Source organism: Silurus meridionalis, chromosome 19 (genome assembly GCF_014805685.1).
Source record: "Silurus meridionalis isolate SWU-2019-XX chromosome 19, ASM1480568v1, whole genome shotgun sequence".
NCBI lineage: Eukaryota > Metazoa > Chordata > Actinopteri > Siluriformes > Siluridae > Silurus > Silurus meridionalis.
The window spans coordinates 418,645-441,144 of NC_060902.1; the positions used below are offsets into that span (position 1 = coordinate 418,645).

A 22,500-nucleotide genomic window follows, 5' to 3' on the forward strand; every position below is an offset into this window, starting at 1 on the left:
TGTTTTGCTCGAACTCAGTGCAGCTTTTCACACCATTGATCATCATCTCCTGCTTGCTGGACTGGAGAATGTTGGAGAACACATAATAATCCATGTCCCTCTCTTCCTGTCACCTCTCTCTCTCTCTCTCTCTCTCTCGCTCTCTCTGTTGAGTTAAACATGCTCCTGAGGTTCCAGTGATCACTGTTCCTGCCCCTTTTCCCTCCTCAGATCTTCCCACTTCGTCCTGGTCTGCCTCTGGATGATGTTCTCTTCGATTGGAGGTGACTCTGTGCAGCTGGAGATGTTTCTTATCAATGCCTTGGGTGGTTCCATGAAATTCCGGAGTAAGATCAGGAGCTTTGAGGATTTGGACTGTAGTTAATATCTACAGTCTGCTACACTGACTCAGGACTACAGTTTGCTCTGATCTCCATCACTGCACCTCAACATCGTTTATCTGTAATAAATGGACATTCAGTGGAACCCAGATGAGGATGAGGTTCACTCTTGAGTCTGGTTCCTCTCAAGGTTTCTTCCTTCTGCATCTCAGGGAGTTTTTCCTTCACCACAGTCTCCACCGACTTGTTCATCAGGGACAAACTTACACTTATAAAGAACATCTTCATTTTTATCACCATATTATCTGTGTAAAGCTGCTCTGAGACGATGTTCATTGTTAAAAGCTCAAAACAAATAAACATGATTTTAATTGAGGAGCAGAAGGAGGAGAAGGAGGAGGTGAATGAGGAGCAGGAGGAGGAGAAGGTGAGTGAGGAGAATGAGGAGAAGAAGGAGGAGAATGAGGAGAAGGAGGAGAAGAAGGAGGTGAATGAGGAGCAGGAGGAGGAGAAGGAGGAGTTGAAAGAGGAGGTGAATGAGGAGCAGGAGGAGGAAAAGGTGAGTGAGGAGAAGAAGAAGGAGAAAAAGGAGAATGAGGAGCAGGAGGAGCAGATAGAGATTGAGTAGGAGAAGGAGGAGGTGGAGGAGGTTGAGTAGGTGCAGGGGGAGGAGGTGGAGTCCATACCTGTTGTACAGGTGAGGAGGAGAAGTGCAGTTTGTGTGTGAGGAAGTCTGTTAGAGTTCGGTTCTGTCGCTCCAAATCAAACACTCGCATCTTCAGCTTTATACACTCCTCCCTCAGGTCCTACACACACACACACACACACACACACACACACACACACATTAAACACTAAATCATGTATCAATCATGTATTACTGATACACGTGTCCAAAAGTATGTGTACACTTGAGCATAAGATTATAAACATCCCACATTGAGTCTGTTTACTGTTACGTTCTACACAAGTGTGTGTGTGTGTGTGTCTGTCTGTCTGTGTGTGTTTGTACCTGAGTGTGTGTCTGAGTGCGTGTCCGTGTGTGTGTGTTTGTGTGTGTCTATGTGTGGGTCTGTGTGTGTGTGTGTGTGTGTGTGTGTGTGTGTGTGTGTGTGTGTGTGTGTGTGTGTCTGTGTGTGTGTGTGTGTGTGTGTGTATGTGTGTGTATGTGTGTGTGTGTGTGTATGTGTATGTGTGTATATGTGTGTATATGTGTGTGTGTGTATGTGTGTGTGTGTGTGTGTGTGTGTGTATGTATGTATGTGTGTATATGTGTATATATGTGTATATGTGTATGTGTGTGTGTGTGTGTGTCTCTGTGATCAGAGAAGAAGAACTGAATCCTGTATTGGTGTCCCAATACTTTAGGCCCCAGTGTGTGTAATTGAGTGTGTGTGTGTGTGTGTGTGTGTGTGTGTGTGTGTGTGTGTGGTGGTACCTTCTGGTTCAGGAGTGCCTGCACTACATGATTCGCCACCTGCAACATACACAAAGACAAAAAGAGAGAGAAAAGAGATAGTGTAACTGTGTGTGTGTGTGTGTGTGTGTGTGTGTGTGTGTGTGTGTGTGTGTGTGTGTGTGTGTGTGTGAGGGAGATAGAGAGTGTGTATATCTGAGTGTGTTGTACTCTGTATCTAACATCGTCATCTCAGGAAAATGTTTTCATGTAGAAGATGATGATAATAAAGATGATGAAGATGAAGATGAAGATGGTGTTGGTGATTATTATAATAATAGAATAGATTCTACTAAATCTCACCTCATCTAAACATCTCTCATATGCTTCTCTCTGACTCTCGTTGGCCAGAGCCAGTGATGTGTTCTCCGCCTGGGAAAAACAAACACAACACTGATGTTCTTACATCCAGAAACATCGTAAAATCATCATTATCCCACCTCACATTTGGGGTGTGTGTGTGTGTGTGTGTGTGTGTGTGTGTGTGTGTGTGTGGGGTGTTAATAGCCATTTACCAGAGGAAACATTAACGTTTTATTTTTGTTACACAGAATTGAATGAAATGGACTTGTATGTTTTTGGCCTCGTTATATATCAGTGTGTTTCTGCTCCAGCGTCTGGAATGAAGTCAATAAAGCAGCTGATGTTCCAGTAATAATATAAAAATACACAGCAGAGCACATTTACAGCATCAGGAGGAAATTTACTATTATATTTATTAATATTTATAATCTGCCAATTGATTAAAATAATAATTTAACATAATAATTGCGCTAAAATAATAATTTATCGCAACTTAATCGCACACATTTGTATCTGTTCTAAATGTACCTTAAATGAATACTTTTAAGTGTTTAATTCTCTAATTAACATGCGCATGGACAAATATTGATGCTTTATGCAAATGTATGTTTATTATTAGTGAAAGCAAACCCAACATAAAGCATGAAAGTAAATATTCCTATAAAAGTAATTATGGCTTTTTTAAATGACGTAAATCATCAGGACACCAAACTAAACTTTCGCTATGTTTCCACACGGACGGTTTTACTTGCCGGATGTCTGATTTGATCAGTAAAACAAATGTTTAGTAATTAAAAATTATTTTTCTCTGGGTTTATTTTTTTTATATCTGAGTAAAGAAAGGATTTATTTATATTTCTAATAAAAATCAGAAAACATAATTGTGAATAAAATAAAATTAGTGCCCTTAAAAAGACTTTGCGTTAATGTGTTATTAACGTTTAAATTTTGACATAATTTACACTAAGCAGATGAGGGTTAGGGGCCTTGCTCAGGGGCCCAGCAGTGTCAGCTTGGTGGTGCTGGGATTTAAACTCACAACCTTCTGATCAGCACTTTAACCCCTGAGCTCAGCTTTCTCATCAGAGCTCTCTCGAGTGTCTCTTCTCTGATTACGCCTTCGTTTTTCACTGATTGGTCCAGAAAAGAATGTTGTGTGTATCTGCAACATCACAATTATCCCACAAATTCTCATGGAACTGCAGGAACACAACCTGCAGTAAATAACGAGCTTTTCTTTATAAACTCCAGCAATCAGAGATAAATAAGTCAAATTCTGTGTTTGGAAAAGGTCATGAAGGTCTTTCAGCTCAATCTGTTCTTTCTGTAGCAGCGCCGTGTTTTAATGTTCACAGAGAAAAAGTTACACCGAATCAGTACATTATATTTGTGGTGTTGATAGTGATGGTGGTGTGGATAGTGATGGTGGTGTTGATATTTGTGTTGGTGGTGTTGATGTTGTTGGTGTTGATGCTGTTAGTGGTGGTGTTGCAGGAGAAACTCGAGGGAAATCCAACAAAAGCACTTAAAAAAAAAACAGTAAAAATCATTCAGTCTGAAAAATAACATCAAAAACAAACACGATGAGATTAACTGCAGTCGTGATGTTCATCTCGATAAAGTCTTCACACACACACACACACACACACACATAGACACATACTTATACACACACGCATATACACACACACACACACACACACACACACACACACATACAGACACATACATATACACACACACACACACACACACACACACATACAGACACATACATATACACACACGCATATACACACCACACACACACACACACACACACACACACACACACACACACACACATACATACAGACACATACATATACACACACACATATACACACACACACACACACACACACACACACATATATACACACACATATATATACACACACATACATACACACACACACACACACACACACACACACACACACACACATACAGACACATATATATACACATATACACACACGCATATACACACACACACACACACACACACACACATATACACACATATACACACACATATACACACACACACACACACACACACACACACACACACACACACACACACACACACATACAGACACATACATATACACACACGCATATACACACACACACACACACACTGCACACACACACACACACGCACACGCTACAGTGCTACAGTAATAAGCTACAGAAATGACTATCACTGTGCTGAAGCTGGTGTTGTGGTGGATCAGGATGTGGGCAGGAACTGCAGATGATCGTGTCACTGCTGCTGGATTATTAGCTATCAGAGCTACTGATGAATTCGAATACACTACGCAGATGTGCACACTGACACACTGTGTAGTGCAGTAGTAGTGCAGTAGTACACTACAGTGATTTAGGACGCAGCCCATCAGGACATGAGTCTTAACACTGTAATAAATAAAAGATTCATAAAACAGTATTTTTATATGAATATAATCTGTAATAAAGATGTTTAATTCTGTCCATCAGAAGGACACAGTTTTTATTGGACAATAAAGGGACAGAGTGTGTATAAAATATTTGGAATAAATGTGTCATTTGGATAAAGTCTCTTTTTTATATATTTATTTCTAACTTACGGTGGCAATCACACAGCGCCCTCTAGCGGCCAAAATGGGTCACTGGATGTCATCACAGGACTTGCTGATATTATGCCTTTTTTTTTACTGTTCATTCTTTTATATATCAGTTATTGAATATTATTTAGTATTATTAATAATATTATGATCATTATAGTGATATAGTATTTTGAGCAGCTGATGAATGAGGAAAATCAGAGAGAGAGAAGGTTGGATGGTGTGGAGATGTGAAGCAGGAAGTGGATAGGATTAGTAAGGAGGAAGTGAGAGCATGAAGAGTGGAAAGTCTGTTGGACCAGATGACATACCGGTAGAAGCATGGAGATGTTTAGGAGAGATGCAGTAAAGTTTTTAACCAGAATGTTTAACAGGATTTTGGAAGGTGAGAAGATGCCTGAGGAATGGAGAAGGAGTGTGCTGGTACTGATCTTTAAGAATAAGGGAGATGTGCAGACCTGCAGTAACTACAGGGGAATAAAGTTGATCAGTCACACCATGAAGTTCTGGGAAAGAGTAGTGGAAGCCAGGCTGAGAGAAGAGGTGACCATCTGTGAGCAGCAGTATGGTTTCATGCCGAGGAAGAGCAACACAGATGCCTTATTTGCTTTGAGGATGTTGATGGAGAAGTATAGAGAAGGTCAGAAGGAGTTACATTGTGTGTTTGTGGATTTAGAGAAAGCGTACGACAGGGTGGAGAGAGGAGTTGTGGTATTGTATGAGGAAGTCTGGTGTGTCAGAGAAGTATGTGAGGGTGGTGAAGGACATGTATGAGGACAGTGTGACGGCAGTAAAGTGTGCAGTAGGAACGACAGACTAGTTCAAGGTGGTGGTTGGACTGCATCAAGGATCAGCTCTGAGCCCTTTCCTGTTTTCAGTGGTGATGGACAGGTTGAAGGACGAGGTCAGACAGGAGTCTCCATGGACTATGATGTTTGAGGATGATATTGTGATTTGTGGTGAGAGTAGGGAGCAGGTGGAGAAGATCCTGGAGAGGTGGAGGTACACGCTGGAGAGAAGGAGAATGAAAGTCAGTAGGAGTAAGACAGAGTACATGTGTGTGAATGAGAGGGAGGGCAGTGGAGGGGTGCGGTTGCAGGGAGAAGAGGTGGAGAAGGTGGAGGAGTTCAGGTACCTGGGGTCAACAGTGCAAAGTAATGGAGAGTGTGTTAGAGAAGTGAAGAAAAGAGTGCAGGCAGGGTGGAGTGGGTGGAGAAGAGTGATAGCAGGAGTGATTTGTGATAGAAGAGTATCTGTGAGAGTGAAAGGAAAGTTTATAGGACTGTGGTGAGACCTGAGATGTTGTATGGATTAGAGACAGTGGCTTTGAGTAAAAGACAGGAGGTGGAGCTGGAGGTAGCAGAACTGAAGATGTTGAGATGTTCGTTGGGAGTGACGACGATGGACAGGATTAGAAATGAGTTTATTAGAGGGACAGCGCATGTAGGACGTTTTGGAGAAGTGAGGGAGGCGAGATTGAAATGGTTTGGACATGTGCAGAGGAGGAACATGGGGTATATCAGTAGGAGAATGCTGAGGATGGAGACACCAGGAAGGAGGAAAAGAGGAAGAACAAGGAGGAGGTTTATGGATGTGGTGAGGAAGACATGTAGGTAGTTGGTGTGAAAGAGGCAGATGTAGAGGACAGAAGAGTATTGAGACGGATGATCCACTGTGGCGCCCCCTAATGGGAGAAGCCGAAAGAAGAAGAAGAATTATAGTGATATGATATAATATTATGTGATAATAATAATAATAATAATAATAATAATAATAATAATATAATAATAAGAAGAAGAAGAAGAAGAATAGGCGTTTACTTTTTTCATTGTTGATGTATTGTTGAATTATTTTAGATTGAATTGTTTACTAAATAATGAATTTCCCTGAATCAGTTTGATTATGGAATCACATTATAATGATAAAATTAGATCAGATTTTATTCAGGCTGAAATTATTACACATTATTTTGTACAGATTTACATTTAGATCCGTGAGCAGGTGTTGCAACAACAAACATTTATATTCTATAGAATAAGAAATGATTTATTATTATCTTATTATATAATAAGCAGTTTTGTATAAAATAAATCAACAATATCTTCTTTTTGTGAGAAAGAGCACAGATAATAACTGAGGATAATTTTTGACATTTTTCACAGTTATAATAATTCTATAATTTTTAGTTCCCTCTCGGTTTATGCAAATATGACAGTAAATATTAATAAATAGAAAAAAAGCTGTATTTTAATAGTTAAACTTTGTCTGGTTTTAAAATGACATTGCTGACTAACAGCAGCTCAGAGCTCTGAAAGTTACTGCAGTGTTACTCTGCACATCAGATTACTGACTGATGAATTTTATTTCTGAATTCTTTTTTTTATTCACTCATTTTTTGTCTTCATGTTCTTACTCATGGTTCAGTTTTCTCCTTCATGGTTTTTGTTGCTTTGTGTTTTGCTCATTGAGTTTATTTTTATTTACGTTTGTTTCTCATCGTTTAAATTTTCTGCACCTGCATCCATCATTTAGTGATGATACCGTGGTACTGTGAGGAGCGAGAAGTTGCTAAATCTCCGTGAGATTTACAGGTGGGTTTCAGAATGTCTCACACTCATGAGACCGTATCAGGGACTCAATTCTCAACCTTGCAAACATTCCACTTTACAACCAATGTTTTATCAGTTTCATTTTAATTAATAACAATCATGTAAAAATCCTGATTACAATAAAAAATTGTGTCACGGTTGCTATAGTAACAGGTTCTTGACAGGGACGTGTACAGCACACACTCACTGATAATAAACACAATATAAAGACTAGAGCGCATGAGGCTTTAGATTAATAATAAACAGCATTTTGCTGTGGTGTAAGTGGAAAAAAACAGCGAGGGGTGTAAAGTTCTAGGAAAAGTGTGTGTGTGTGTGTGTGTGTGTGTGTGTGTGTGTACAGTGTTTACAGTATGTATATATAATATAATTGTGTGTGTTTTTCAGGTGTTTTACCTCCAGCTCTCGGAATCTCTCTAAAAGCTCTTTATTGCTCTCAGTCTCATCCTCCTCATCTTCATCGTCCTCCTCATCTTCCTCCAAAAGCACGTCAGCATCGCCCTCTACTGACCCACTCGCTTCATCACACTCTATCAGCTCCGACATTTCGACCTGAGAGGTAACACACACACACATCACACACATTTTTTAGTATTATAAATATAATATCATAATTATTCCCTATATTAACACTGTTTTTTTAATTTTACTCTTATTAATTTTATAAAATATATACCATGTTATACAACACAAGCGTAATTTTTAAATATATTTAAATCCTACTTTATAATTATGTCTGATTTCCTGACTGCAGAATTTTAACTCTACAACCATGATTATGATGTGAACAAAATTAGGTAATGAAATTATTTTTATTATTTTATATCAATAAAAACAAATATTCTTCAGTAATGTTGAGTTTATTATGGGGCAGTAGATGAATAAATGATATAATGAGCTCTGAATGTTACACAGTAGAACAGATCCATTAAAGTCCATTAGAAGAAGCAGTGGCCTTCAGTGAGGTGCTTTCAGCTTTAAAAATACAGCGCTGGAGTCTTTCTTCATGTTCATACTCTCTTTCTGAACTGGTTTATTACAATGTTTACAGTACATTCTTTCAGTTTTTCCTTTTTCTCAGAATCTGTTATAATTCAGTAATGTTGTTGTTTGGACACTCGAATGGATGGAAAAAAGGACAAAGGTCTCAGTTTATTGACTTTTAGACTTAATTCTCACACACACACACACACACACACACACACACACACACACACACAGAAAGTAAGTGTTTGATCTTCTCTCACACAGTCGGTGAGATAAAGTTGTAGAATTATGAAATGAAAGTGTTATTTCTGGTGTTTCGAAAGTAAACCAGTGTGAAAGCAACAGTTCAAAAAGTGTAAAAATAAACTGAGAACGATGTGAGCACGAGAGAAACCTTTTATAAAATCTTCTCCTGGTTCACTAATTCATAAAACATCTGATTAAACCTCATTACACTTCTGAGTAATGTAGTAAGCAGCTTTTCCAGAGACAAGAAAACTGCATCACAATACTATGTGAAATTTAGTAAATAAATAAATACGTGTGAGAATAATACTGAATAATAATTAATAATGAGAAAATAACGTATAGTTCATTTACTCTACACGTCAGAGGGACTTTCTGAAAACACTGTAATTACATTTTATTGTAATGTGGCAGTTAAATGCACGAAATAGTTTTAGTTTTTACAGATATTCTTTTTTATAATTTCAGCAATAAAAATTTACATTTTTCTCAAAAGGAAGTAAATTAATTGTTAGTTTTAAGAGACCCGTCTTATTTTCTCTCTTTTATTTAGTATTGCTCTTAAATAAAGTACTTATTATCCAATTACTCAAGTAGTCAATAAAATCATCATTAGAATACTTAATTACTGAAATAATCAATAGCAGCAGCCCTAATAATAATAATAATAATAATAATAATAATAATAATAATAATAACAACAATAATAATACATTCTCATTATAAATATAAATATAATTTACCCACCTCAGGTTTCAGCTCTTCACAGTGCTTTTGGTCCAGATTTAAGAAAATGTAGCAGCTTAGCCCTCAAACTCTGTTCAAACCACACACACACACACACACACACACACACACACACACACACACACACAGGAAACATCAATCTTTTTTCCCATTGTATCTCAGCCTTCACATTTGCGCAGAACAAAAATAAGTCCAGCTGATTGTTTTAATAATGACGTAAACAGTAACATTGTTCTGAATGTGATATTTATTCTCCTCAGTTTTATTTTAAAATGTCAGACAGCGAAAATAGAAAGTAAAAAGTAAATGTGTGTGTGGGGTGTGTGTGTGGGCGTCGTATATACTTTTGCTTACACTGCTTAAAAGTTAAAAGAGTCTTTATTTAAGAGATTTCACTGTGATTATGTGATCATTTGTGTGTGTGTGTGTGTGTGTGTGTGTGTGTGTGTGTGTGTGTGTGTGTTTTTTTTTTTTGGGGGGTGTTTTAATTTAAAAAAAATCTTTTCACATGCCCCAGATTTCAGTTCTAAATATTTTATTATTAAATGCATATTAATGATATAATTGGCCAATTGCCGAACCAAATTTACATATGTAAATTGACATTTTGGCATATTGTCATATTCACTAAATCCTCAGTCACTCATTTTAACACGTGAATGTTGTATGTTTCTTGTTGTCCCATCATCGTGATTCTGAGCCTCACACTGGAGTTTTCACGTCAATTTGAATTGAAATTCTGATCTGATCTGATCTAAAAGGGAGGATGCTGAAGATGTGTCAGTAGTAGTTTACACTTTACACCATTTTCTGGCTAATGTACTCATTTTACAATGTAGTATTATCTAAAATAGATATTTCTAATAAACATCCCTTAAAACAGGCGTGTCAAACTCAACCGCACAGGGGGCCGAAACTCAAAGCCCACTTTAGGTCACGAGTCGAACAGGAAAAACATTTATTAAACACACTAAAACTAAATGTTTGTCTTTTACATAAATATAAATAATAACAGACAGGAATATTATTCCAGAATAAATCAACTTAAACTTTAAATAACTTAAAAAATTTTGTTCTCCAAAAAAATATCCTGTCAAAATTATACAAGTTAAAATATGAACATGCTGCAAAAACCCCAATTTTTTTACCTTTAAGATTCATCTATATTTACACATTACAATTACACGTGTCTGTTTTTTTGTTTGTTGGATGCATGTAAATTAAATGTTAAATAAGCATATATTTTTAAAAGTATCTGGTACAACACACATGCAGGTGATGATATTTACTCTGTTTAATTCTCAGTTTTAGATTTGAATCTCAGTGAATCAGGTCACATGATTTCTCGTCGTGTTCAATCTCTTTATTCCGTGTGTTGCAGATGTGAGGAGGAGAATAAAATCCTTAGTGTGTTTACTGTAACAAACACAAATGCTGTAATCAATATCACACCTTCAAACGACCACTTTCTGGAAACTTAAATAGATTTTTTTCCTCTATTGATTTTGATTGAGAAGCTGTGATCGATTGATTGAATGCATTAGCCTGTTAGAGTTTACCTGCAACCAGCTTTATTCACGTAATGCAGTCTTTCAGTGATTCTGTGCAGGGTTTCTACACATCCTGCCTCAGTGTGAAGTACATCAGCTTCAGCACTTGTTATTAGTTTGATTATGAGTAATAATTAGTGAAGATTTTTATAATTAATGTTGTTTATCTTTGTTTATGTTTAACCCTGTCATTATGGAGGCACAAGCCAAGTCATTGTCAGTGTCGGTCTCAGGCCCGGATAAATGTGGAGGGTTTCGTTATGAAGGACATCCAGTGTAAAACATCTGCCAAATCAAATATGCAGCTCACAAATCAGAATTTCATAGCGGATCGGTCGAGGCCCAGATTACCAACAACCTCCACAGGTATCATTAACAACAGTTTACCGGAAGAAGACATCTACAGAGACAGCAGGGAAAGGAGAATTGGAGGAGAGTGGAGGAGAAGAAGAGGAGAAGAAGAGGAGGAAGACATCTACAGAGACAGCAGGGAAAGGAGAAGTGGAGGAGAGTAGAGGTTCGGGTTGGTACTTTAAATGTTGGTACTATGACTGGTAAAGGGAGAGAGGGAGCTGATATGATGGAGAGGAGAAAGGTAGAGATGTTGTGTGTTCAGGAGACCAAGTGGAAAGGGACTAAGAGCAGGAACATTGGAGGTGTTTAAACTGTTCTATCATGGTGTGGATGGAAGAGAAATGGTGTAGGGGGATTCTGAAGGAAGAGTACAGTAAGAGTGTAGTGGAGGTGAAGAGAGTTTCTGATAGGGTGATGATCGTGAAGCTGGAAGTTTAAGGGATGAAGATAAATGTCATCAGTGTTTATGCTCCACAAGTGGGTTGTGAGATGGAGGAGAAGGAAAGATTCTGAAGTGAGTTAGATGAAGTGGTAGATGGTGAACCTAGGAATGAACAAGTGGTGATTGGGGCAGACTTTAATGGACATGTAGGTGAAGGGAACAGAGGTGATGAGGAGGTGATGGTAGGTATGGTTTTAAGGAGAGGAATGTGGAAGGGCAGATGGTGGTAGATTTTGCTAAAAGGATGGAAATGGCAGTGGTGAACACGTATTTTAAGAAGAAGGAGGATCAGAGGGTGACGATAGGAGTGGAGGAAGGTGCACACAGGTGGATTATGTTCTATGGAGGAGATGCAACCTGAAGGAGATTGGAGACTGTAAGGTGTTGGCGGGGGACAGTGTAACTAGACAGCATCGGATGGTGGTCTGTAGGATGGTTTTGAAGGTGAAGAAGAAGAGTGAGGACTGAAAGAAGAATAAGATGGTGGAAACTGGAGGAGGAAGAGTGTAGTGTGAGATTCAGGAGAAGAGTGATAGCAGGAGTGATTTGTGATAGAAGAGTATCTGTGAGAGTGAAAGGGAAAGTTTATAGGACTGTGGTGAGACCTGAGATGTTGTATGGATTAGAGACAGTGGCATTGAGTAAAAGACAGGAGGTGGAGCTGGAGGTAGCAGAGCTGAAGATGTTGAGATGTTCGTTGGGAGTGACGACGATGGACATGATTAGAAATGAGTTTATTAGAGGGACAGCACATGAAGGCCGTTTTGGAGACAAGGTGAGGGAGGTGAGATTGAGATGGTTTGGACATGTGCAGAGGAGGGACATGGGGTATATCAGTAGAAGAATGTTGAGGATGGAGACACCAGGAAGGAGAAAAAGAGGAAGACCAAGGAGGAGGTTTATGGATGTGGTGAGGGAAGACATGCAGGTAGTTGGTGTGAAAGAGGCAGATGTAGAGGACAGGGGGGTGTGGAGACGGATGATCTGCTCCGAAGATTTTTTGTTCTATTGTGAAAAAAATATGGATTTAAGAGATTCACAAATCATTACATTGTGGTTTTGTTTACATTTTACACAGTGTTTTAAGCCTGTTTGCAGGGGAAATGAAAGCTGAGTGTTTGAAACGTTAGACTTCAGTTCGAAAGCTTATGGTTTCAGATCCCGACTATATTTAGGAGTTTAATGTGTTCAAATAATTTACAGAATTCCACGAGAAAGCTTTGTAAGTAAAAAGTGAATGTGACTGAGCCTCAATAACCTACAGCACTGAAGCATTATTATGCTAGCTAGTCCAAAAGATTTACACTATGCTTCCAGGTCACCAAAAATTATTTTCTGAAAACAATTAGGAATTTATTCACTCTTAACATTTCTCCAACTATTTTATGCACATGCATGTTCCCCATGTTCTCCTGCCATCTGCAGAAATATAAATGTTATCTATTTTAGCAGGCTAGCTTATTTAACATAAACCAAACTTTTACAATAGAATTTAGCTTTGCCATGACAACCACTGTCTGTTTATCACTAGGTGCTGTTAGTTAGCCAGAAAATATTTGATTCTCCAAAGTAGCTCCATTTAGCTTTGAAGAAGCTTTACACATTCACATTCTCTCATTCAGCCTCATGAGGTCATCACCTGAAATGGGTTTCAGACAATCTTGAGGACCTCCCAGAGGTGTTGGGTCTTTGTTGGCTGCTTATCCTTCACTCTCTGGTCCGACTCATTCCAAAACATCTCACCTGGATTGAGATGTGGTGATTGTGAAATCAGGTGATCTGAAGCAGCTCTCCATCACTCTTCTTCATGAACAAATACAGAACCTAGAGGTGTGTTTGAGGTCGTTGTCCTGCTGGAGAACAAATGATGCCCCCACTAAGTGTAAACCAGATGGATGGCTGCATGGTCCTGCAGATGCTGTGGTCACCATGCTGGTTAAGTTTGTCCTCGATTTAGACTAAATCACCAACAGTGTCAACAGCAAAACATCTCCACACCATCACACCTCCTCCTCTATGCTTCACAGTGGGAACCACACATTCTAGAACCAACATTCTCCCTCTGTACATCTAAGAAATAATGGTGCTTAGAACCAGACATCTTGCATTTAGACTTCTCAGACCAAAGGACAGTTTTCCACTGATCGAATGACTGTTCCTTGTGTTTCTTGGCCCAAGAAAGTCTCCTCAGAAATAATGGTTTCTTTGCTGCAGATTGACTATTAAGGTCTGACTCACACTGTCACCTCTGAAGAATAGATGATTACATTCATCTGCCACTTGAACTCTGAGAAACATTCTAGTAGATCAATGGTTTCTGGTGCTGAAAATCCTAATAAACAAATCCTCTGCAGCAGAGGTAGCTCTTGGTCTTATGGTGGTCCTTATTGGTCCTGATGATAGACTACATTCACATTACACACGTTCCTCTGCCCAAGACAACTGAAGCTAACTCTTAATAAAACACACCTGTGACCTGAAACCCATTCCAGGTGACACCTCCTGAATCTGATGAGAGAAAACGCCAGGAGTTTGTGAAGCAGCATTAAAGCTACATGGAGCGACTTTACACAAACTGAAATCTAAAACATATTCTGGGGATTTAACACGTTTTTGTTTAATACAGAATTCCAGATCTGTTCATTCATAATTTGGATTCTTCAGTATTAATGTACAATGTTAAAATAATACAAATAAAGACGTTTTTACAGAAATGTGTAAATTCTGCATTTGTTCTTCATCGTCCACATGTGTGATTTCACAGGTTTGTGTTTTTGGCTAAAAAACGAATGGAAGATTCTGGTTACCAGTTTAGCATCATCTGCATGAGACAGTGTTTTCTGATACACTTCTTATACACTACAAACACACACACACACACACACACACACACACACACACACACACACACACACACACTTTAGCTAAAACCACTGAATCACACACATGTCCTCTAGTGCAATACGGCTGAAATGTGTGTGTGTGTGTGTGTGTGTGTGTGTGTGTGTCTGCATGCCTGTGTTCATAAAGACACCGCATGATCACATGGGTTTCCATCATACATGCTAATGTCTCACACACACAAGCACACACATACACACACCATGATGCACAACTCTCATCACACACACACACACACACACACACACACACACACACACACACACACACTATTTCCTACCTTCTCACCTCGGTGAAAAGCAGGCACTCGGATTAGGACTCTGTCTTCTATCCCTCCATCATCCTCCTCTCTCTCTCATTCTCTCTCATTCCTTCCCAGAATGCCACGCTCTCTCTCTCTCTCTCTCTCTCTCTCTCTCTTTCGGCAATGAAAGAATAAACACACACTCTGATGTCCATAACCCAGAAACGAGCTGTGCAGCTGCTGCAGCGCGTGTGTGTCTGTGTGTGTGTCTGTGTGTGTCTATGTGTGTGTGTGTGTGTCTATGTGTGTGTGTCTGTGTGTGTGTGTGTGTGTGTCTGTGTGTGTCTGTGTGTGTCTGTGTGTGTCTGTGTGTGTCTGTGTGTTTGTGTGTGTGTGTGTGTGTGTGTGTGTGTGTCTGTGTGTGTCTGTGTGTGTCTGTGTGTTTGTGTGTGTGTTTGTGTGTGAGCTTCAGATCAGCAGTGATGAAAGACTGGGAGAAGCATCATCTGCTCATCTGCCATTGTGGAGAGAGAAAGAGAGAGGGAGGGGTAGAAGGAGAGAGGAGAGAAGGAGAGAGGGGAGGGAGGTGGGAGAAGGAGAGAGGGAGAGGGAGGGAGAGAGATAGAGAGAGTGGGGGTGAGAGTAAAGGGTCAGTCGCTCTGATTCCCCTTTACTTTTTCTGCTTCTTTTTCCTTTTCACCCACTCATCCTCCTGCCTTATCATTTCATCTCTGTCTCTTTATATTCTTCATCCCTTTTTTCTGATGCAAAAAAGCAGACCTGAAAAAACATTTACATTTGATACAATTCTTTATTTGAGTAAAAAATTTGACATGTCTGGGTTTTTTTACTTTCTCTTTTTTCCTCCTTTTCCTCTTCTTCTCTACTTCTTCTCTTCACCATTTCCACTCATTTTCCTCCTCTTCTCCTCTTCTTCTTTTCTTTATTTACATTCTTTCTCCTTCTCCCTTTTTGTAAAGAAAATATTTTATTTTTGCCACTTTTTATTCTTTGACATTCTTTTTTATTTATTTTTTCTATTCCTTGTGCCCTTCTGTTGTTTCCTGCCCTTCCATTTCTTTTTTTATCTTCTTTACTTCCTAATTTTTTTAAATAAAGTTTTTGTTCTTTGTAAATTCTTAATTATTCTGATTTACTGTAATTGTACTTTCTCTTGTTCATTTTTTTTCCTCGATTATCTTATCGTTTTCTTCCTCCTACAGGCTCCTGTCTTTTCTCCTCTCTTACTTTTGTCTTTCCTCTGCCCTTTTTTATTCATACTTTTTTAATTTCTTCTCTATAGTTATTTTCTCTTACTGGATTTTCTGCTGAATCAGTTTCTATCCTGATATTCAGTTTCTGTAGTGAAATACGCTGTGAAATGAAATAAATAACCTGTTAGTGTAAAAAACTTTGTGTTTTGTTCTGATCAATGCGTTCTGATTGGCTGACAGCAGTGTGTTGGGTTCTGATTGGCCGACAGCAGTGTGTTGGGTTCTGATTGGCCAACAGCAGTGTGTTGGGTTCTGATTGGCTGACAGCAGTGTGCTGGGTTCTGATTGGCCAACAGCAGTGTGTTGGGTTCTGATTGGCCGACAGCAGTGTGTTGGGTTCTGATTGGCCGACAGCAGCGTGCTGGGCTCTGCTTGGCCGACAGCAGTGTGTTGGGTTATGATTGGCCGACAGCAGCGTGCTGGGTTTTGATTAGCCGACAGCAGTGTCCTGGGTTCTGATTGGCTGACAGCAGCGTGCTGGGCTCTGCTTGGCCGACAGCAGTGTGTTGGGTTCTGATTGGCCGACAGCAGTGTGTTGGGTTCTGATTGGCCGACAGCAGTGTGTTGGGTTCTGATTGGCCGACAGCAGTGTTCTGGGCTCTGCTTGGCCGACAGCAGTGTGTTGGGTTTTGATTGGATATGATATATACAGTAATTTACACGTGTTCTGATCGGCGCTCGGTGAATCTACTGATCACCAACATACAGTTCAGCATCAGTTCAACATCAAGCAGAACATTTAGAGAGGAATAAATGATGAAGAAACTCCAGACTCGAACTCACCACCACACACGTGACCTCATTTACATGTTTATTAAAGAAGGTTTTGTGTTGATGATCATTATAATAGAAATCAATCAGTGTTTGAGTCATTAATATCATTCTATTAATAGATCAGTGTGCTGAGAGTCACATTCGAGTCTTTACACAGAAACTGAGGTGATTAAGTGAAGAATCTTGTGATAAAAATGATCTCAGGAACATTAGAGTTATAATAAATCACTACTTTGGAAACTGAAGTTCATTTGAAGGCAAAAACTTTTGTACTTTTACTGAAGTGACAGTTTGAAGAGACACATTTACTGAAGTCACGTTTTACTGAGTCTCTACTTTAACTCAAATACATGGTTTATGTTCTTCATCTACCACTGGTTATTTCTATGGACACTGTGAGTGACAGGTGTGTTTGGCCTCTAGATAGTGTGTGTGTGTGAGTGTGTGTGTGTGTGTGTGCGTGTGTGCATGTGTGCGTGTGTGTTTAGTGTTGACGCACAGCTGTTTCTGTACAGTAAAGAATGAATTCTGTAATAGTAATAGTGTGTCCTCCTCACACACACATATATGAACACAAAGGCGACACATAGATGATTATAAATACACACACAACTATGATGTGTTCAGAACAGCTGAGAGCAGTACAGTGTGTTCTGATTGGCTAAGAGCAGTGCAGTGTGTTCTGATTGGCTGAGAGCAGTGCAGTGTGTTCTGATTGGCTGAGAGCAGTGCAGTGTGTTCTGATTGGCTGATAGCAGTGCAGTGTGTTCTGATTGGCTGAGAGCAGTGCAGTGTGTTCTGATTGGCTGAGAGCAGTTCGGTGTGTTCTGATTAGCCATCTGTAAGTAACACAGTGAGATGTCTCCACTCCTCACTGTTCCACATCAGTACAGAGTCATGTCTCAGTTTGTTAATAAATCAATGTGTTTACTGAGAGCAGAGTTTCACTGCGATCTGTTCTCCAACATCAAACACACTTCTTCATCAATCATACATTCCTCATGGAGCACAGCAGCATTATTTATTATCTGACTTCAAATTAAATATTTACAGCAGTTATTTGAACTAAAAGAAGACTTCAGCATCACATCTAATCATCATCATCATCATCATCATCATAACGTCTCATCATCATCATCATCATCATCATCACCATCACGTCTCATCATCATCACAGCTAATCAGCATCACGTCTCATCATCATCATCATCATCATCATCATCACATCTAATCAGCATCATCATCATCACCATCACGTCTCATCATCACAGCTAATCAGCATCATCATCATCATCACCATCATGTCTCATCATCATCACAGCTAATCAGCATCATGTCTCATCATCATCATCACGTCTAATGATTATCACGTCTCATTATCATCATGTCTAATCATCACATCCCAACATCATAATGTCTAATCATCATCATCATCATCATCAAGTCTCATCATCACGTCTCATCATCATCAGCATCACGTCTCAATCATGACCATAAAAAAAGTGTGTGAGAGAGTGTGTGTATAGTATGTGTGTGTGTGTGTGTGCGTGTGTGTGTGTGTGTGTGTGTGTTTGTGTGTATGTATGTGAGTGAGTGAGTGTGTGTGTGTGTGTGTGTGTGTGTGTGTGTGTGTGTGTGTGTGTGTGTGTTTTATAAAGTGTTTTATCTTGATTAGACCACAGCAACGTCCAGACATTTACAGATTAAGGAACGACCACATACTTTTGATCTTCTTGAAGTTACATTGGAGGACTGTGGATGAGGGAGTGTTTATAACACGGGATGGAACACACACATCAGAGCGTCTGAGGCAATTGTTCAGAAACACTTTATTTTTAATGTGGGAGGAAAGTGGGTGGAGTATAAAACCCAAAACTGACTTCACACACATCTCTAAACCATCAGGAACAGAGGACGAGTCGCTCAGCATGGACGATATCTATAAAGCTGCGGTACGAACCAGCACACTGCATCACCCTAGATCATCATATCATGTCTGATGACTGTGGTATTGGACTGGATTAGATTTTATACAGTATTTATTTATTTAAGATTGGTTTTGTTGATTTGTACAGATTTATTAAATGATATAATTAAAACCATGTTAGTGTTTATTTCACAGTGTTTATACAGTAGATTAAAGTAAAGAATTATGTGATTATGTTTTAGATTACGTTTAGATTAGATCAGGACACCACACAGTTTCCACATGGATGGTTTTAATTGGATTTATAAACACCTGCAGTTTACATTTTTAAAACATAAAAAAATGCCTGCTTTGTCAATAATATATAAAATTATATTTTTTTATATTTTATACAAAATAAAATAGAATAAATAAAAATGCAATACACTTTTTATTATATTGATTAAATTGATTATATATATATAGTGTTGAGTGTGTGTGTGTTTTACATTTCAAAATGTATTTTTTAAAGATCTGATCTACTTAACTTTTACTTCTACTGATTTCAGACTTTAACAAACATTCATTCCTTCCATCCTTCATTCATTCACTCCCTCGACATTTGGAATTGTCAGGATTTTACTTTTAAGAGAAATTCTTGAAGCTGGACATAAAACGCTAAAGAATCAATAGTGCTAGCGTCAGCAGCTAACCAGGAAGTAGATAGCGGCTAACCCTAGCACAATGGATTCAAGTTTTAAGATGTTTCATTTTTCTACTTTTTATTTACACATCCAGTATATAACCATGTTGGGGACAAATGAAGAAAAATCTTGAATCTTGAAACCATAGCACTAGCATTAGCCGCTAGCTACTTCCTGATTAGTGGCACTATTGATTCTTTAGCGTTTGCATGCACAAAGTAAAAGGTATTTCCGAGATGGAGCGAGCAGCTAAAGTGACACTGCGCTAACTCTCATTTCTTTTTATACCCTGGGCATTGCTGTGTTTGTTTTCAAGTTTAAAAAGACTGATTTAAACTCATAGTTCTAATGTGATGAAGTTTATAATATTCATGTATTTATATATTACACTAATGGCAGAGTGTCTGTGTGCAGGTGGAGCAGCTCACTGAGGAACAGAAAAGTGGTAAGTGTGTGTGTGTGTGTGTGTGTGTGTGTGTGTGTGTGTATATTCCCTTAGGATGGTAAAACAGCTGATGATAATTGTGTTTCCCAGAGTGCGGTTTAATGAGTGTTACTGTTGTACAGAATAACACACTTGGGGTTGTGCTGTTATAGGAAAATAATCCATAACGTCATCACTGTTACCACAGCACAACCCTGGAGTGTTTTATTCCTCTTAAACCACAGCAACGTCCCAACATTTACAGATTAAAGAATGATCACATACTTTTGAACTACTTGTTCAAAACCTGCTCTGGACCCATCAGACATCAACAACTACAGACCGGTATCACTTCTCTCCTTTCTTTCTAAATCTCTGGACTGCACTCTTTTTAACCAACTGTCTGTCTGTCTCTCACAGAACAACCTCCATGATCCGAACCAGTCTGGGTTCAAAGCGGCACATTCCACAGAGACGGCCCTTTTGGCTGTTTCTGAGAAACTGCATGCTGCTCGGTCAGCCAAGCTGTCATCTGTCCTTTACTTCCTGGACCTTTCAGCAGCATTTGACACAGTCAACCACAAGACACTTTTGTCAACCCTCAACAGCCTTGGTATCCGTGGAACAGCTGGGAATGGTTTGCTTCCTACCTGGAAGGTCGCTAATACCAGGTAACATGGAGGGGTTCCACATCTGCCCAGTGCAGACTCACCACTGGTGTCCCACAAGGCTCTGTACTTGGTCCCCTCATTTTCTCCCTCTATACCCACTCTCTTGGTGAAGTCATATCCTCACATGGGTTTTCTTATCACTGCTATGCAGATGACACTCAACTCATCTTTTCTTTCCCTCCCTCAGATACCACAGCTTCTGCTCGGATCTCGGCATGCTTGACAGACATATCTTCATGGATGAGTGCTTACCAACTAAAACTCAACCCCAGCAAAACAGAACTGCTGGTCATCCCAGGTGATTCATATCCAGGTCAAGATCTCCAAATAACACTTCATGACTCTCTGCTCTCTCCTTCAGCCACTGCTCGTAACCTTGGGGTAACTATGGACAATCAACTGTCCTTCTTCCCACATGTTGCTAATGTGTCTTGTTCTTGTAGATTTCTTCTCTACAACATCCGAAGGATTCGACCATTTCTGTCTGCACAGGCTGCCCAGGTGCTTGTTCAGTCTCTTGTGATTTCGAGACTGGTCTACTGCAGCTCTCTGCTGGCAGGTCTTCCCCTGAACCCTATTCCTCCACTGCAAATGATCCAAAACGCAGCTGCATGGCTCATGTTCAATCTGCCCAAGTTCTCCCACACCACCCCACTGCTGCGCTCCCTTCACTGGCTTCCAGTAGCTGCATGTATCAGATTCAAAACACTGATGCTTGCCTACAAGGCCAAACATGGACCAGCACCATCTTACCTCAGTGGTAAGTATACCTCAAGGCTCTTCTCTGTTCTGGCACCAAGGTGGTGGAATGAACTTCCCCTAGATGTCCGTACAGAGTCCCTGACTATCTTCAAGCGACGACTGAAGACTTTCATCTTCCTGAAACACTTAAATTAGCACTTCCAAGCTTGTAGAATTTAGAGTTATATTTATATTAAGTTTGTAATCTTGTGTACAGTGTAGATTTACTTATTCACCTTTTTACCTCTTCAGTGGAGCTTATTCATATACTGTGTGTGTGTGTGTGTGTGTGTGTGTGTGTGTGTGTGTGTGTGTGTGTGTGTGTTTTATTCAGTAAAATGACTCTTTGTACATCAGTATAAATGAAATAGAGAGAGTTATTAGATGTTGTTGGACTGAGGGGAAGTTTGACCTCATGACCCTGAACGTGTCTCTGTTTGTCTGTCAGCTCTGAAAATTAAATCCAATCATTACAATGAAACATTTACAAACAACTCGCTCTATTTTTATCTCCCAGAGTCCAATTTCAGTACTGAGCAGTGTATAAACCTCACCATCCCTATTTCTTACAATCACAACATCACCATCTCACCGTCTCACCATCACACCGTCTCACCATTACACCATCACACCGTCTCACCATCACACCGTCTCACCATCTCACCATCACACCATCACACTGTCTCACCATCTCACCATCACACCGTCTCACTGTCTCACCATCACACCATCTCACCATTACACCATCACACCGTCTCACCATTACACCATCACACACTGTCTCACCATCACACCGTCTCACCGTCTCACCATCACACCGCCTCACTGTCTCACCATCACACCGTCTCACCATTACACCATCACACCGTCTCACCATCACACCGTCTCACCGTTACACCATCACACCGCCTCACCATCACACCGCCTCACCGTCTCACCATCACACCGCCTCACCATTACACCGTCTCACCATCTCACCATCACACCGCCTCACCATCACACCGCCTCACTGTCTCACCATCACACCGTCTCACCATTACACTGTCTCACGATCTCACCATCACACCGTCTCACCATCACACCGTCTCACTGTCTCACCATCACACTGTCTCACCATCACACCGTCTCACCGTCTCACCATCACACCGTCTCACCATCACACCGTCTCACCGTCTCACCATCACACCGTCTCACCA

General features: G+C 39.8%; 2 protein-coding genes across 4 annotated transcripts in view; one reads left to right on the forward strand and one right to left on the reverse strand.

Annotated features, from left to right (window-relative positions):
* Positions 1-15,073, reverse strand: part of LOC124401962 (nck-associated protein 5-like) — a 35,598-nt gene extending 20,525 nt beyond the window's left edge. For 2 of the 3 annotated variants that reach the window (XM_046874515.1, XM_046874518.1), the window contains exons 1-6: positions 14,847-15,073; positions 9,320-9,389; positions 7,736-7,891; positions 2,080-2,148; positions 1,759-1,797; positions 1,007-1,126 (exon numbers count right to left, since the gene is read on the reverse strand). In XM_046874515.1, coding sequence (XP_046730471.1) covers positions 1,007-1,126; positions 1,759-1,797; positions 2,080-2,148; positions 7,736-7,885 — 378 coding nt within the window. In that variant the 5' untranslated portion in view covers positions 7,886-7,891; positions 9,320-9,389; positions 14,847-15,073. The remainder of the gene's footprint in view (positions 1-1,006; positions 1,127-1,758; positions 1,798-2,079; positions 2,149-7,735; positions 7,892-9,319; positions 9,390-14,846) is intronic. The other variant, XM_046874516.1, reaches the window with a different exon arrangement.
* Positions 15,074-18,786: 3,713 nt separating this feature from the next.
* Positions 18,787-22,500, forward strand: part of LOC124402355 (troponin C, slow skeletal and cardiac muscles) — a 6,109-nt gene continuing 2,395 nt past the window's right edge. The window contains exons 1-2 of the mRNA XM_046875329.1: positions 18,787-18,810; positions 19,883-19,913. Coding sequence (XP_046731285.1) covers positions 18,787-18,810; positions 19,883-19,913 — 55 coding nt within the window. The remainder of the gene's footprint in view (positions 18,811-19,882; positions 19,914-22,500) is intronic.